Source organism: Narcine bancroftii, chromosome 5 (assembly GCF_036971445.1).
Source record: "Narcine bancroftii isolate sNarBan1 chromosome 5, sNarBan1.hap1, whole genome shotgun sequence".
NCBI classification, from domain to species: domain Eukaryota; kingdom Metazoa; phylum Chordata; class Chondrichthyes; order Torpediniformes; family Narcinidae; genus Narcine; species Narcine bancroftii.
In genome coordinates this window covers 121,136,410-121,150,279 of record NC_091473.1, presented here as the reverse complement: position 1 = coordinate 121,150,279, position 13,870 = coordinate 121,136,410, and the positions used below count along the sequence as shown (strand labels likewise).

Genomic DNA, 13,870 nt, shown 5'->3' with positions numbered 1-13,870 from the left:
TCTGTGCAAAAGACTCTCTGTTTTCACCCGTTCTATTCCTCTCATTATCTCTATGAGATCACTCCCTCATCCTCCTGTGCTCCAAGGAATAAAGTGCAAGCCTACTAAACTTCTCCCTATAGCTCAGGCCCCCGATTCCTGGCAACATCCGAGTAAATCTTCTCTGTACTCTCCACCTTGACATCTTTTCTGAACCACAGTGACAAACCTGAACACCATACTCCAAATGGGGCCTCACCAACATCTTATGCACTGCAACATGATATCCCAACTTCTATACTCAATACTCTGACTGATGAAGGCCAATATGCCAAATGCCTTTTTGAACATGTGACTCTATGTTCAAGGCACCAATTGTCTATACTCATCAATCACTCTGCTCTACAACTCCCCAGATCCCTACCATTCACTATGCAGGTCCTACCCATGTTAGACTTCCCAAGATTCAGTATACCACTTTGTCCAAACTAAATTCTATCAACTATTCCTCTGCCCACCTGCCCAACTGATCAAGATGTTGCTGCAATCTTCGGCAACTGTCTTCACTATCTACAATACCAGACATTTTAATCTCATCTGCAAACTTGCTGATCATGTCATATAAGTTTTCATCTAAATCAATGATATAGATGACAAACAACAATAGGCCAAGCACCCAACTCTCTGGCAAACCACTGGTCACAGGCCTCCAGTCCAAAAATCAACCTTCCATCATCACCTTCAACTTTCTTCCATGAAGCCATTTTTTAAATCAAATCTATTATCTTTCCTTCTTACTCTTGACTGAATTTCCCTCATCCATCAAGCTTCCCAACACATAAATATCTGACCTTTCATTCTAACAGGAATGTGCACGTCCTGGACTCGCATTAACACACCTTTAAATACATTCCATTTTCCTAATGTTCCATTTCCTACAAACAACCTGTGCCAATTGAGCTAGTTCTTGTCTTATACCTTTAAAGCTGGCCCAGCATTAATTTTGAAGTTTAACTCATGTCTCTACATAACTAAAATCTAATAGAACAATGGTCATTGGTCCACAAAGGCTTATAAGAACTGCATATAATACTCCAACACAGCAATCTAACCAATATTTTGTAAAGTTGCAACATAACTTTCATATTCTGTGCCATTACCTATGAAAGCAAGGATGTCATCAGCCATCTTTGCCACCTATATGGCCATCTTCAGGGAGCCATGGTTTGAACCATAATGCCCCAGTGTTTATCAAAATTTCTTGGTGAACTCCCATATTAGACTTCCCAAAAAGCATTACCTTACCCTTTTCAGAATGAAGTTACACTTCCCAACACATCGCCCAATTTTCCAAATGATATACAGCTGTAACCTTAAATACTCACTATCCACAACACCCAACATCTGCAGTCATACAGATCATACTTCTTCCATTCATAACCAAGTCAATATCCACAACACCCAACATCTGCAGTCATACAGATCATACTTCGTCCATTCATAACCAAGTCAATAATACACATTACAAATAACAAAGTTTCCAGAATGTCAGCTGTAGATCAAATAAGGTTGTCATAGAGGATTTTAACTTTACAAACATTGACTGGGAAAGTCATAATGCAAAAGGTTGAGAGGGGGTGGAATTTGTTAAACATGTTCAGGAAAGTTTCCTCTGGCAATATGTAGAGATTCCCACATGGGAGAGGGCAATGCTTGATCTCATCTTGGGAAGGGCAAGTGGATGAAGTATTTGTGGATGTGCAAAAGAATTACATGTTGAGTGTTTCCAGCACTTTCTGTTTCAGTTAGTCATAGAGCTGTACAAGGCAGAAACAAAACCTTTTACACCAACCTTTTTGCCCATCTACACAAATTCCATTTTCCCAGATTTTACCTGTTTCCTCTTCTGCTTTGCTGTAAATCTGAACTAATGCTGGGGAAGCCTAGCAGGTCAAAGAGTATCCAGGGAGAGGGAAAGATTGTATTACCTCAGAATTGGCCAGGGATTATAAAGATGCCAGCAACTTGAAATGGAACTAGATAATGCTGGAAACAGCTTAGCAGGCCAGGCAGGATCCACAGAGAGTGAAGCAGAGTTAGTGATATCCAGGGTGACAATTCAACAATCCCATACCACCATCCCCCCCCCCCCACCCCCCACTCACATGCCACTATCATGAAAAATCATTGCCCTGAAATGTCCTCTCCCCACAGATGATCCATCAGCCATTGCTTGCATTCTGGTGTCTTGTACCAGAATCTGTCAGTTCTGGCCCAATCAGAAAAGGCTGGTTTTCTGAAATTGTTGAGCTTGCTGTTGATCTCGAGGAATGTCTCGTGCTGAAATGGAAAATATAGTGCTCATTATTGAGGTTACTTCATACTTCATGGCAACAACAAAAGAAGCTAAAGATAGAAAAGTTAGAGAGGGATGCAGAATTAAAGTGAGAAGCAACTGGAAACTCAGTCACCCTTGTAGACTCATCTGAGGTATTTTAATTTAGATTTACAGGCTCTTTCGGTCCATGAGCCTGTGCCGTCCAATTACACCCAATTGACCTTTACTCCCGGTAGGTTCTGAACAGTGCAAGGAAAACAAAGCATCTGGAGGAAACGCAGACACAGGGAGAATGCACAAACTCCTTACAGACAGCACCGGAGGTGATCCTTGGCGCTGCTACTAATGACATCATGAAGAAAGCTCGTCAGTGCCTCTTCTTTCTCGGGAGTTTTCAGAGGTTGGGTATGACATCCAAAACCCTGCAAATTTCTACAGATGTGTAGTGGGAAGTGTCTGACCAGCTGCATCACATTCTGGTAAAGCTCTGTAAAAGGTAGTGGACACCGCCGTGGACATCACAGGCAAACCCACCCCATCATCGAGAGCATCTGCAGGGAATCCTGCCGTCAGAGAGCACACCGCCCAGCACATGCACTGTTCTCACTGCCACCATAAGGAAAGAGGTAGAGGTTCCACATGACTCACATCAACAGGTTCAGGAACAGCTGCTACCCCTCCATCATTAGACTCCTCAGTAATAAACCCAATCAGGAACTAATTTAAAATGATTAAAACTCATTACCTTTGCACTTTATTGATTTTATTTTCTCTCTGTATTGCACAGTTTGTTTACATTTCTTTATATGTGTACATTGTGTACAGTTTTTTTTTGCACTACCAATAAGTGCTGAATCTGCTTCACCCACAGGGAAAAGAACCTCAGGGTTCTATGTGATGTCATGTATGTGCTCAGACAATAAATCTGAAATATGCAACAACATGACACTAACAGGACTTTAGCGATGTTACCTATTAGGCATTTTGACAATACTTTTGAGCTGAGAAAACTGATAAATTGAATTGTTTATTGTCACATATTATAGTGAAAATGAGAAGACAAATACAGAAGTTACTGGTGAACTGGATTTATATTGCTTTTTATCGCTAGGACTTGTATGTGGAATTTTCACCTAAGTGAGTGGATGCTTGTTTTGTAACCACACAGGAACAACTTGGCACAAGTTCTGGAGGACAAATCTTCACTGAAGCCATTGGGATCTTCCCCCACCCACCCAAATCTTCTGGCTCTCCCAGTTGCTTCCTGATATTGTGTGAAATTAAATCAACTAATGACTGGTGAGGCTGGGAAGCCAAGATTGATCATCCACTTGGCACTTGTGGCCGAAGATGGTTAGAAACCTTTGGCACTAAATCCATCAAAAAATCAGGATGTTCCTATTATGTAACAGTTCAGTAAGGATGGATTGTCCACAAAGGATTAACAACATCTTTTTTTTGTCCAGAAATAAAAATATTAGTGAAATTTAGAGCAGCACCAGATTTAAAAGGTCAAGCTAAGGCAAGAATAATTTAATACAAAGCAGAAAGTCTTCCAGGGAACTTTTTGCAAACAGGATCAATGCCACACTGCATTTAGTTGAGCCAATAATATCCTCTCTGATCTCCTTGCTCATGGAGTGCTACTGGATATTATGCTATGGCAACTGAACAACAACAGGAGAGTCATGTTTCCTGCTGGCTTCAACTGAAACCCATCAATACTGCCACTGGGCGAGTGCAACGTATTTGGCTGCTTAATGAAATATAAAGATTATTTTCTGCATTGTAAGCAGAATTCGACAGCCTGAAAAACAGAGCCTCCGCTTGACAAATGCATTTGTAATTTTAAAAAATGCTGTATATGTTCTTTTCTATCATTGATTTATGTTTTTCTTTAAAAGGATCTTAAACATGAGCAAGAACTGCTTTGTATCAGTGAACATTGTAACAAATACTACTAAACCCTGAAGCTACAGTCGCAGCAAAGCTTTCTGATGTCCAACACTGCCACTCTTTTCAAGGAGATTTATTTCCCACCACATTAGCTGATTTATTGTAAATTAGTGACAGCCCCCAGCTTTAGCAATGAAAGTGCTGGACTCCAAGCTAAGATGGAGCACTGGTTTGAATCAGCAATGCATTTAGCAATTTGTTCAACAAACATATTTCTATTTTCCATTAAAGTTGTTCATGCCTCATTTGTATATTGTGCATTCCAGTGCATGATAGTGGGATAAACCAAATCATCATGTGGCCTTTTCTCATTATTGTTTTAGAGATCTAGATGGTTTGCACTTTTGCTTAAAAGAATTCCTTCTTCTTGTTAAGTTCTTTTTTGGGGTAACAAATATTTCTTTGAATGGAAAATCTAGCCTACTAGTTCAGACACTGCTCCTCCATTGTTTTGTTAGTGGCCTTGAACGGGTACAGGAGGCATCACTTGCAACTGCTCTAACCTCACAGTGAATCTCACACGAAGAGTATTATTAAAACTGAAACCCACCAACCTAATGCACAGAAACACTGGAGCACAAAAAAAATACAAAACTATCACATCATAATTTTTATAAATGAAGTTTGACACAATCTCTCAATGAACATATAAGATGTTCTCAGGAAGATCTCCAATATTTTTCAAACTTCTGGCTTTGGAGACATTGCTTACGAGCTGAATTAGTTTATGAAATCTTATATAAATTGTTACAGATATATCTGAACGAACCACAAGCAATATTTAGCATTTTATCTTGAAGCAGAAATTATTGAACTTGGCATTGCCCAATAAGCACATTTGAAACTCAGAGGTCCAAATGTTTGCAGGATAAATCCCAGAACAATGCTACTCCAGATTATCAACTGCCAAAGCAATGAATGCTAACTCAATCAAATAATTGTACAGGAGGGTTGGCATTAGCTGATAGAATCAAATACTTATTGAAAAATTATATTGCTCTGTGGTGGAGAAGAGGACTTTACCTCATTCACTAATGTTCAGACAAAATCCAAATTTCCCACAGGACTTTTGTGTAATATGACACTTACCATAAAATCATACTGGTATAATTTCTCCATAATTTCTATCTCATGGCTGCTTAACAGTTTTCACATCTGTGATAGTACAGATCTATCACCAATGTATATAGTGTATATAGTTACAGTATCTAGACTGTGCTTACAGCGATTGGTTGAGAGCTTAGCCACGCCTACTGTCTGGGCCTAGCCAGGTCGGATCATTCCAGATTGGTCGGCCACCTGTGAAGAGCTTCTGTCTTTTGCTAATAAAAGCCTTGGTTTGGATCAACAAGTCTTTGATTCTTTCGACGAGCTCCACAACATCATAACTCTATATTGGCCAGATTTTAGTCTGTACACATGTGCCTATTTGATTAAATAGAAACCTGACTGTCACGTCTACATTCCAGAATAATTTTCAAACATGTAATTCAGATTTTCATGTCAATAATTTAATGCTCTTCCTTAGAGGGTGTTGTTTTACAATCTTCCCAAAAAGCTACAAAAATTTGTACACTGTTAAGTATTTCCAAACTATTCCCATTCCAAAATGTTCTGAAAGTGTTACATGATACTTCATGTGTAAATTAACTTTTTTTAGACCACAAGCCCTTAACACCTAAATGCCCCAATGAACCTACAACATCGGTATTGTTTGAAGGGTGGGAGGAAACCAGAGCACCCAGAAGAAATCCACGCAGACACAGGGAGAACATACAGAGAGCGCCGAATTCAAACCCGGGTCGCTGGCGCTGTAATAGTGTAGAGCTAACTGTGCCACCCATGCTGCCCTATTAACATCACATACCAGCAGTACTATTTAACAAAAATAGACTAATTCAAGATTAATGGCTTGAAGTTGAAAGTAGCTTCAGATTCTTTGGAATAAATATTCCTAATGACCTAACATGGGACAGACACATTGGCATGATGATCAAGAAAGTGCACAATGCCTCTGCTTTCATAGAAGTTTTGCATGTTTCCCACCCCCTTCCATTCCTCAACAACTTCTACAGGCGCACCATCGAAAGCACTTACTAGATGCATCACAGTGTGTATAGGAGCCGCTCTGCTCAAGATTGGAAGCTACAGATGATAATGAATGCAGCTCAGAATGTGACAAAAAGCTCCCTTCCCACCATGAACTCCACCTACATCTCCTATGACCTAGGAAGGGTAGCCAGCATACCAAAAGACCCATCACACCCTGGACACACTCTCTATTCTTTTCTCCAAACATGGGAAAGGCTCAAAAGCATGAAAGCATGCGCCAACAGGCTTAAAAATAGTTTATTGCCTGCTGCCATCAAGCTCCTGTATGAACCACACAACAGTACCCTCACACTGCCTTTGCTCAATGTTGCTAATTGATTCTCCTTCTCAGTGTAATCCTATACTCTGTAAATTGTGTCCTATGCATGGTTGTAGGTAATGATAGAGATAATGTGTTGGTCTATCTGCAGAAGAAACCATTCTCACTGTACTAAGTGTTTGTGAAATATAAATGTAATTCCACATGTACTGATTTTTCTCGAATAGGGAATCTTTAAAATAATAAAAATACTTTTTGAATTTTAAAGATTTAACATATGACCATTTCTATTTTAATTTCATGTGTGTTTTTTCAATATTGCACTATGTAGAAAATGAAGCTTTTATTTCCTGGTACATTGACTGTTCAGCTTGAAGACATTATTGATACTAAGGATCAGTGTTCTGCTTGAGATGCTGCCTGTCAGCAAATAATAATGGGAAAAAGGAAGGTCAAACCACAATGATCATCAGATCTTGGTGGGAAACTATCTTTAAGGTCACCAGTGGGTGCCTTCACTTCTCCGATGGCCAAAGATACAACCTTCGGTATCTTCATTTGTAGCTGTTTACCCAGCCGTGCACTGTTATGAGAAATTTTGATAGCCATTTTATGCGTAACAACATCCTACCAACAGCAATGTGACAGTGACCACATATTGTTTATTGATTTTTTTTTAAGTTAAATGACAGTTACATGACTGGCGATAATTTCCTTGTTCTTGTTCAAAATAGCCAGCTCAGAAATGACAGCTTCTAAATTTACCATCTCATCGAAAGTGCAGCACATTTAAGAATGCAGAGTCCCCTGGTACACATAAGTGAGTCAGCCTGGACTTCGGTTCTCATCTTGAATTGGGCTTTAACCCACCACCAAAGTCAACAGAAGCATCATTTTACCCAAGGCTGGCATTGTGGCACTCTGTTGCTCAGACATCCTGTTTCAATCTCACGCCACAAACGAGCCTGCAGCTGACGTGGACATTTTACCCCCTCCATAAATCTTCGTCCGCAAAGCCAAGCCAAAGGGAAAGAGAATAGTTAATGCAATCCACATCCATAGAATTTTAAACAAGGATTATTGCTACATTAAAACCAGTTACATTCCAAGTGTCATGGCTTCCAATACTATTTTTACATTATTTTTATTTACATGGGAGGATTATATCAGAAACATTATCCAATCAGTGAATCGGAGAATGATACAGCACATAAAGAGACCTATTTATTCACTTTGAAGGATCAGCCCTTCATTGCATGCCCAACATTTGTTGCCCATCCTTCACCTTGGAGAAAGTGAATTGATGACCCAATTTTTTTAACTGCTGCAATCCTTCCAGTGAAGATGTTCCAAAAATGCAGGTGTTCCCCTATTTAGAAATTGCCACCTTGAAGGAATAGTGATATAATTCCAAATCAGGAAGGTGTAATCACACAGTGATGGGATCCCATATACATCAATCTTTGTCCTTTTTGGACTTAGACATAGCACATTTGGGAAGCTCTGTTATATTGTTTGGACAATATACAGAAGAGAGGTTTGCATAAGTGTTGCTGGTGTGGTATTTATCTAGGAAAGTGGAGACTATTCCATTGCACTCCTAAATTGTGTAATGTAAATGGTCAAAAGGGTTTGGAATGTCAGGAGGCTAGTCACATGCTGCAGGATAGCCAATCTCTGACTTGTATTTATATGGCTGATCCAAATAAGTTGCTGGTCAATGAGTGACATACAGTATGCTGATCATGGTGAATTTGACCAAATAATGAAACTGAATGTCAAAAGTATCTGGTTAAACACTCTCTTGTTGGAAATGGTCATTGCCTGACTCTTCTGTAGTTTGAAGGTTACTAACCACTTATTAACCCATCCATTTCCTCCATTCCATCTCTGCCTCTACAGATCTACAAACACTTCCATTCATTCATGCCTTTATCCAATTCCCTTTTGAAAGATACCATGAAATTGGTTTCCATCACACTTTTAGTTGGTACATTACAGGTCATCTGAACTTGATGTGTTACAGTTTTCTTCATCTTGCCTCCAATTCTGCTGTCTTTTATCTACATTTTTTTGTCCTCTGCTCACTGACTTTTCTGTCATAGGAAAGAGAGTAAATAAGGAGAAACTATTATAATCCATAACTCTGAATACCTCTGAAATTTCTCCTTTAAGTTTACTGATTTAAACAGTATAAAATCTTTTCCAATTTCTCTACCATAAACGTAGTTATACGGCACCAAAAGATTCCAAATAATCTTCTCCATCATTTTGTCCATGCTTTCTTCTCAAGCTCTAAATTCCAATGTTGAACTAATGTTATACATAGCTTGCTTGATTTTGGGTTCAGTGCTGCAAATTGTAAAGCTGAGGATCTGGTAGAATTTTTAACTGAAGAGTCAATTTATCATTTTAAATATTTAAGGATTAAGCACTCACAAATTTTTCTATTCCTCCATACCTTTTTTTTTAAATATAGTCATCAGGCTGAATAGCCCCAGCATGTCCATACCAACTATCATGTCTATCAGTACGAGTGGTTTTCAAACTGCCTCCCAAAACTCACATTCCACCTTAAGCAATCCCTATGCCATAAGTGCTCTATTAGTAAGGGATTGCTTAAGGTGGTATGTGAGTGGAAAGAAAAAGGTTTAAAAACCACTGTTTTAATCATACCTAAATGACTCGTTATGTGCACCGTTTCATAGCTCCAAAGGAAATGGGCCAATGACAATTTTTCTCAGGCAAAATATTTCAGTAACAATTGGGTCTAGAGCAGTGGTAATCAACCTTCCCTTCCCACTCACATACCAGCTTAGGCAATCCCTTACCAATCACAGAGCACTCATGGCATATGGATTGCTTAAGGTAGAATGTGAGTTTAGGGAGGCAGTTTGAAAACCATTGATCAATCCTAAGCCCGAATGATATTCCATATCACTCTATATTTCCTCACGCAAGTACCTGTTCAGGTACCTTGTAACTGTTCCTGCTTCCATCACCTCTTCTAGCAACTCATTTCAGATATCAACTATTCTCTATAACAAACTTACCTTTCTGATTCTCTTTAATTCTCTTCCCTCTATCTTTAAGTTTTCACCTGGCATTTCTTTGCCTCCTTCTCAACAAATCTATATCCTGTCATAATCTTAAAGAACCTTTTCACTGTCCACTAGACTATCAATTTAGTTATTAATCATGCCATGACATTCATATCCATATCATTCATATATATGGCAAACAACAGGAGATCCATTGCTGATCCCTGCAGCAAACCACTGGCTTCTGGTCTCCATTCTGAAAATTAACTGTCCATTAACACCCTCTGCTTCCTACCATCAAACCAATTCTCAATCCAATTGGTTAGCTCAAACTAGATCCCACGTGTCCTAACTTTTCAGATCAGCTTTGTCAAAGGCTTTGCTAAATTCCATGTGTATAATGCCTACCATCCTGCCCTTGTCGTTCATCTTGGTCACCTCTTCATAAAACCATGTTGCATGTTTTGTTTTCACATAGAGTGCAACCGCTTCATTGAATTTGTCATTTTGTTGGAAACTTATTTGTTCACAAGATATTAGAGGAGGAGGGGACTGATTTTATTTCCACTTCAGATGTTGCTCGATCTCTACTAAGACCAAATAACAAGCATTTTTTGTTATCATGAAGGGATCATGAGATAACACTAAAAAAATCAGTTCTTAAGAGTGTCACCATAAAATTGATCAAAGAGCAGTAAAATATTTCAGTCCATTGTTTTAGTTACTCTCCAAGGATGGGGACTCAGCTTGTGCCATGTGAAACATATTAATGTTGGCTTGGGATATTTTGACTAGAATTCATTGCTTATTACCAAATACTGCACTTAAATTCTTCAATTTTACACTGTAAACCATAAAATATCTTCTCAAAAAGATTTCAAGTGTCATGTGAATTGGCATCACATTAAAAGATATGGCAGGGTTCCGACCCAAAACAACAACAATCTTTTTGCCTCCCTAGAGGCTGCTTTGATCTGCTGAGTTTTTCTTGCAGTTTATTTTCCTGCTCCGGATTCCAGCATCTGCAGCACTTTTTTTTTGTCCCCATGTTGTGGATTTGTAACTGCTTTCATTTGTGTGAATTTCCCTCCCTTAGCCTCTATTTGTTGGCAGTGTTGGACAATGCCATAATGAAAGCAAATCTATCTGGAGCATCAGATCCTGCTACATGATAGGTTTGTGTGCAGGATCCTGTGGTAAATAAATGATGACATCAGAACACTAAATACAATTTATAACTCAAACCATTCACTAACATATTTGTTTGTTTGCTGTTTCTCCCAAAGATTGGCAGCCATGCAGCACTATGGCGTCAATGGTTATTCCCTTCACGCCATGAACTCTCTGAGCGCAATGTACAATCTCCACCAGCAGGCAGCACAACAAGCTCAGCATGCTCCTGACTATAGACCGTCTGTCCATGCACTGACTCTGGCAGAGAGGCTGGCTGGTAAGATACTTATGTCAGTTCCTTTGAATTCAAAATTTCTCTTAACACTTCCAAATATTCAGAAATGCTGCAAAAATGGCTTTGTTTGAAAATGATTAGTGCTGGCAACAGGGTCAAAGACAGCAGCATAGAAGGATGTAGCGAGTCAAACTCCAATGACTTGTGTCAATTCTGATCTCCAGAGTTGTCTATCTGTAGTTTTCATGTTCTTCCTGTGGCTGCATGGGTTTCCTCCTGTATCCCAAAGACATGTCGATTGTTGGTTACTTTGCCAGTGCAGATTGCAATTAGTATGGAGGTAAGTGGTAAAACTGTGGAAAAGTTGATGGGAATGTGGGGAGAATGAAATGGAATCAGAGCAGGCGTAATGTAAATGGGAACACAAATCTGTGCTGTATCTCTCAATGATTCAACTTGCTTGCCAACAGTAGCAGAAGCTGAATTGCTCGCATGGAAATGTCTTCCAGAAGAGCAGCCAAGATGGTACTTTATTAAATGTTGGTTAAGCCACAGCTGAGTACCATGTATAGTTCTGGTCACCACATTATAGGAAGGACATGCTTGCACTGAAAAGTGTGTAGAGAAGTAGAGAAGATCCAGCAGAATGCTGCCTGTTTATTCAATTTTGAGGAGATTTTGGATAGACTGGGCTTGTTTTCCTTAGAACAAATGAGGTTAAGATGGATCTTGTAAAAGGTTTATAAAAAAAGAGGCACAGCTAGGGTAGAAATCAACAAATGTTTGCCTACAGCTGAGATATCTAAAATCAGAGTCGTCGGTTTAGATGGCGTTTGAAGCAGAACTTTTTCACTCAGCTGATGGTTGCAATCTGAAGAGGACTGCCTAAGTAGGTGGTGAAGGCAGGTACTCCTAAGATACTTCACTGAAGCACTTGAATTGTCAGGGCAAAGGCCAAATACTGTAAAATATCAAGGTAATTTTCAGATGTGTTTGCCAATGAGTCAGAAAGGATCAGTTAACCATTGAAAGACTGCACCAGATTTTGCTTTCAAGTTACTTTGTGTTTGGATAACACAAAATCAGATAGGAGGGCTTTGTTGGAAGAAGGGTTGACACAAGAATGTTAATGCCATAGAGATGGAAATTGGTGGTCTTTTAAGAGAGAGGATAGGATGGTGGACTAACAGATTAAGACTGACATGAATATACATTTATATTGATGTTGCATAGCTAGCACAGGTGCAAAAGAAAAATGAACACAATACTGTGTCATCAACATACTTGTGGAAAGTAAAGTCATTTGCAAATCTTGCTATGAAGTAGTCTAGAAGGAGGCAACCAAGGTATGTCTTATGACAACTTTGAACTCAGATGGGATGAGGAAGAAATATCATTATTAGGGCTGCTCTGGCCATAATAAAAAAAGATAATAATAAGATCAATCAGGTGAAATCTTACAGCGGCCCAATGAATGTGATGCATTAGAGACCAATGGTGTAGTCAACATTGTTGGAAGATGAAGGGATGTTATTATGTATGTCATTCTCTTTAACAATAATATCAAGATGGTAGTAAAATAGATATACAGAAGCTGTTGTCTTGAGCAAACAATAAGATGGACTGACAATTTCTTTCCATTGATGCTGCTTGACCAGAGTTCCTTCAGCTTCTTTCTTTTTAATTCTTTTTATTAAACATTTTAAAAGTAAACAATTCATGAGGAGAATAGAATACAGAAACATCAACAAATTGCAATGCATAAATACAACATGTAACATTATATCATATTGAACAATATAATCCCTTTCTCCTCACTTAAGAATATTTCAAAAAAGAGGAAAAAATGTTATGAAAAAACAATCTAACCTATCAAAATTTAAAAAACAGCAATATTAAAAAAAAGGCTGGGCAGCCTAAACTGAGAATTTACTATATCAGATCAATACAAATTATTTATCATGTCTTTGCCAATAAAACAAACCAGAAATCCAAAACAGTCTTGAGGGTAAAGTCAAATACAAATGAACTCATACGAAAATGGTTTATAAAAAGACGTCCAGGCTCTTCAAACTTAATGGAATTATCAAAAGTGCAACTTTTTTTCTAAACTTAAACATGACATAACTTGTGAGAGCATTGCATCAAAGTAGGTGAATTAGGATCTTCCCATTGAAATAAAATGGCTCTTCTGGCCAACAGTGTAGTAAAGGCTACAACCCGATGAGCAGAAGTGGGAATTCGGCCCACTTCTGGAACTATAATTCCAAAAATAGCAGTCAATGGATTAGGTTGCAATCTAATACCCAGATAATTGACAAAGTCTTGAAAATATCTGTCCAATACTTCTCCAATACAGAGCAAGACCAAAACATACGCGTTAGTGTGGCCACTTGTGATTTACATCTATCACAATTTAGTAGGACTAACATTAGGAAAGATACGAGCCAATTTAACTTTAGATGTATGAACCCAATGGACCACTTTAAACTGAATCAATGTGTGATGAGCACATAATAAAGAGGTATTAAACATACCAAAAAATGTTTTCACTAAGTTCCTCTGGGAGAAGTGGCTGAAGTTCCAATTCCCAAGGTCCTCTAATTTTATCATTAGAGAGTTATTGCAATTTTAATAAATTATTGTAAATATTACCTATTAAACCCTTATGGGAAGGATTCAAATGAAAAAAGTGTATCAACCAAATCCAGTTAATTTGATATAGGAAAGTTAGGTAGTATCTTATTCAAAAAGCTTTGAACTTGAAAACATCTAAA

At 38.5% G+C, this 13,870-nt stretch overlaps 1 protein-coding gene across 2 annotated transcripts in view; it reads left to right on the top strand.

The window, feature by feature from the left end:
* The window catches only part of LOC138763931 (diencephalon/mesencephalon homeobox protein 1-like), a 61,263-nt gene that overhangs the window by 32,188 nt on the left and 15,205 nt on the right, over positions 1-13,870 (top strand). For both annotated transcript variants that reach the window (XM_069938939.1, XM_069938938.1), the window contains exon 3: positions 10,972-11,135. In XM_069938939.1, the coding sequence (XP_069795040.1) occupies positions 10,982-11,135 (154 nt within the window). In that variant the 5' untranslated portion in view covers positions 10,972-10,981. The remainder of the gene's footprint in view (positions 1-10,971; positions 11,136-13,870) is intronic.